Source organism: Akebia trifoliata, chromosome 15, assembly GCF_017979445.1.
Source record: "Akebia trifoliata isolate Shusen 1 chromosome 15, ASM1797944v1, whole genome shotgun sequence".
In the NCBI taxonomy this organism is placed as follows: Eukaryota; Viridiplantae; Streptophyta; class Magnoliopsida; order Ranunculales; family Lardizabalaceae; genus Akebia; species Akebia trifoliata.
The window spans coordinates 10,645,848-10,650,469 of NC_141389.1; the positions used below are offsets into that span (position 1 = coordinate 10,645,848).

Below are 4,622 nucleotides of genomic sequence, written 5' to 3' on the forward strand. Positions count from 1 at the left end.
CAACTTATATACTTCTTCTTCTTTCTAGAGAGTCCAGAATCATTCAAATTCAATAGGAAATGAGATGGATAAGAATTTTCTACATTTAGTGACATGTTACTTAGTTTTGATAAACAAAATTGGCAATAGTATTTTTTTATGTTTTCAACCAACAAAAGCATGTATTTTATGAAATATAGAACTTTTATATGATGAATAATTGAACTTTGGGGATGACATTCTCCTTCTTGAAATTTTCCTGTAACTATGTCTTACATTAAAATTATATATATATATATATATATTAATAATAATACACATCTGTAAGCCTACTTTGCTACAATTTTGTGGGGGATAAATGTCCCCTCCAGTTATACTGGGTGGGGTCCACGATATTCACTTTAATTCCTTTTCCCTTCACCCCTCCAACTTTATTTTCTTTCCTCTCCTCCTTCCCCCCTTCAATAATACCCCTTCCAATTTTACTATATTTCCTCTTTTACCCTATTTTTAGAAATGCCCCTCTCACTTTACTATCTTTCTTTCTTTACCCTTTCAATCCATTTTATTGTTTTTCTCATCTCCCCTTTTTTAATAATACCTCTCCAACTTTATAATTTTTATGTTTTTACCTCCTTCAACCTTAAAGAGAATGCATGTGCCATAGGCACGGGTGAACTCTAGGATAGTTTTCATATGTTATTGTACTACTATCCATAGTTGAAAGTAAGAATAGAAAACAAGAACATTGTACTTGCAGAGCATAATTTTTTCATTGGAGCATAGGGGTGATAAGATATGAAATAAAACTTATTCAATAATTTATTATGTCTTGAACTAAATAATTTCCTATTTCATCAAGTAAAGAAATACAATAGACAAGATTACCAAGATAGGCTTAGACAAAGCTACATACACAACCAAACACCATAAATGAAAAATTAAAAAAAAAAAAAAAAAAAAAAAAAAAAAAAACCAAAACATAAAAACGGCTACAACTAATTAGCCAAAAGTGAAACATAAATCTAAAACTCAATAGAGAGTATTTCATCTCTATTAGTGGATTCCGTCTTTAAGAAACATTTTCTCAATCGAATGCAACTCCAAGAGAACATCCTTGATTTCCATTCGGTCACCTAATGACTCTGTAGAACACACAACTCCAATTCTAAACATGGAAATCAAGTATTCTCGTATTTCATCCATTGCATTATATCTTTGGTTTTGGAAATCATCGATAGCTTCACTATGATCTTCTAAGCGCAGACATGGATCCACAATTTCCATCACTTGATCAGTCAAGGCCCTTTGGGAAAATTGATGAAGGCTTAAGCCATCCTTAAAAATTTCATCAGTCGGCCTCTTTCCCGTTAGCAACTCCAACAAAAGTATTCCGTAGCTATAGACATCCCCTTGTGTAGAGACCTCAACACCCATACTGTACTCTGCAATCCGTTCATTGTTAGTCAATTATTAGAAACTATTGGACAAATTGGAATTATCAATGATATTTATTTAGAAAATTTGAAAAAAAGAAACAACATGAACTTATATCAAATTCATACCTGGAGGAATATATCCAATAGATCCTTTTATAAAATTGAATTGGTATCAATTTCGCTAGAATTGTTTGTGTTGCTAGCAAGAATCTTGGCCAGACCAAAGTCACCCACATGGGCTGTCATGTCATCATCAAGAAGAACATTGCTCGGCTTCAGATCACAATGAATAATGGGTGTTGGACAATGATTATGAAGATAATCCAAGGCGGAAGCAATGTCGATTGCTATGCTTAGTCTCTGGCGAAGGTTCAAATTACACGATTGATTTATCTCATCTGAACTTGGATGCAACCAATTTTCTAGACTCCCATTAGGCATGTACTCAAAAACCAGAGCTTTGAAATCATTACCTCTAAAGTCCACACTTGAGCACGCGGTTATGATCTTGAGTAGATTCCGATGTCGGATTTTTCTTAAAGCTTTACACTCTGTCATAAAACTCTTGGAAGCACCTCGTACATTAAGGTTTAGTACCTTCACCGCGATAGGTATCTCATCTTGATGAAGAATTCCTTTATAAACAGATCCAAAGCTCCCCACACCAATCAAGTTGGCTGAAGCAAATCCATTTGTTGCTCTATGGAGTCCATTGTAAGAAACCCTTTTGTACCAATCACCCAAGAAAATTGTCGAAGAAGATTTCATTCTAGGCTTTCTACTCCAATAAAACACAAGAAAAGATGCTACCATAATTAAAAATAGAATCACACCAATCGACATCTTGAAAGCAGGAGATTTTCCTCTTTGCTTATATTTTTTGATGGAGCATGCAGGTAACTGAAGTTCTGGGATGCCTCCACAGAGTTTACTATTTCCGACAAATGTAAATCTACTTGTATTCTTGAAAACTCCCTTTACCGGTACCTCACCCTCAAGTTCATTGAAAGAAATATTTAGATAATCTAAAAATAAAAGGTCTTGTAGAACTTTAGGAATGTCCCCTGATATGTTATTACGTGAAAGATCTAAATATTGCAAACCTTTCAAGGAACTAAAAGATGAAGGGATGGTTCCTTGTAAGAAATTTCCCTCCAAAGAAAGGTATTCTAGGCTCGAACAACTACCAAGGGAGATAGGAATTTGACCAGACAATTTGTTCTCAGCAACTATTAATGTTTGGAGACTATTCATCTTACCCACTTCGACTGGTAAATGGCCGATCAAAGAATTATAGGTTAAGTTAATGTAAATTAACTGTGAGGATAAACTAATAATAACCTGTTTTGGTATTGTACCATTGAGGTTGTTTCTAGCTAGGTCTAATATTTTCAAAGAACGGCACTTGGCAAGATCTGAAATGATGTTTCCGTCTAAAATGTTGGATGATAAATCGAGTAAGTATAACTGGGAAAGGTTGCCTAATGAGGAGGGTATCGTCCCTGAGAATAAATTTGCAGCTAGATATAATCCTTGCAGCTTTTGAAGCATCCCAATGCCCTTCGGAATAGGACCAGTGAAAAAGTTAGATTCCATGCCCAATACAAATAAGTTCACAAGGTTCTCAATTCCAATAGGAATATTTCCAGAAATTTGGTTTCTTCCTAGATGAAGTTCACTGAGTTGTAGTGAGAGATTGGATATAGAGTTGGGTAGTTTACCTCCAAAATGATTGCCGTCGATACCCAACATCGATAGATATGTGCAGTTGGTCAAAGAATTGAGGAAATTCAGATCACCAACTGTCCCACTTCCAAGATTATTTGAAGCCAAATTTAGATACTGAAGGCCCTTTAAGTCTCCCACATTGATAGGGACATCTCCAGTAAAATTGCATGAACTTAAGTCAATTTGCTCGAGACCCGAAACATTGAATAATGACACAGGAATGGATCCAAAAAAATAATTGACTCCAATATAAAATTCGCTAAGTTTAGGAAGTGTGAAGCCAATATTAAGTGGAAGACAACCAACTAGTCGGTTAGCTGCTAAAGAAATGAATTCGGAAGACGAGAGATTGTAAAGTGAGGAAGGAATCATACCAGATAATTTATTGTCTCCAAGAGCAATTCTCTTTAGACTTTTCAATTTGCCTAGGGAATCTGGAATATTTCTTTCCAAGCTATTGGTATCTAGAGCAAGAAGGTTGAGAGATGAAAGGTTTCCTAAAGATGGTGGAACCCCTCCTGTTAGATTGTTAACAGAAAGAGACAAATAAACAAGCTTGGACAGAGAGCCAATCTCGATGGGTATATTTCCCTCGAGCTTGTTGCGACTTAAACGAAGGATTTTTAGGTTAGAGCAATGGGATATATTGACTGGAATTTCCCCAACGAAAGAATTTGCACTCATATTGAATTGTTGTAGCCTGAATAAACGGCCGACTTCTTGGGGGATTTCACCTTGGAAGCTGTTGTTTACGAGATTTATCACCCTTAAGAAAGAGAGGTTCCCAATATGTGGAGATATGGAACCCCCCAACCCTTGGGACATGAGGTTCAGCATTGTAACCCTTTGATGTCGACGACTGCATGTAACTCCTTGCCATTTGCAGAAATGGATAGAGTCATTCCACGACCTCATAACTTGAAAAGGATCAGGAGATATCCTAACCTTTACAGCAAGCAAAGAGAGTCGATCGGTCTCATTTCCTAGAATGCCAGACGTGGCCAATCCTACTGGAAAATTAATACAAAAGAGAAGAATGGAAACCAGGAGAAAGAAATCAAATGCACTCATCGTGGAAGATGCAAGTTTCATTCGGTTTAAGTGACCATAGCTTCTTCTTGGGTGAAATATATAGAAAAAAAGAAAGAGTACTGCTTGAAAAAGTAATATTTCCAACTGTAATTAAAGTTGATAGCTAGTAATTGCGCAAAATAACCGAATTTAAAAATGAAATTCATGAGCCAGACTCAGTTAAGGTGTACCATTCCTATAGATTAGGAATGGTGTCTACGTGGCACATCTTGGTAGGAGTTTAAAAAATATTGGACTCCTAACCAAACATTTTGATTGGAGCTGGATACTATTGTTTCATGGAAATAACTTCAAGCTGGTGGATTCTAACAATTTAGTGGGAGCCTACGACGAACAGTAAGGCTATTTGGGCTTACTATTGATAGAATAAGAAACAAAAAACAC

General features: G+C 35.9%; 1 protein-coding gene across 1 annotated transcript; it reads right to left on the reverse strand.

Moving 5' to 3' along the window:
• Positions 1 to 879: 879 nt before the first annotated feature.
• LOC147384321 (uncharacterized) lies at positions 880 to 4,247 on the reverse strand. Its single transcript, XM_086426674.1, is given in 3 exon segments — positions 880 to 1,424; positions 1,545 to 1,575; positions 1,578 to 4,247. Coding segments are annotated over 3 exon segments (3,081 nt in total). The 5' UTR covers positions 4,239 to 4,247; the 3' UTR covers positions 880 to 1,035.
• Positions 4,248 to 4,622: the final 375 nt, after the last annotated feature.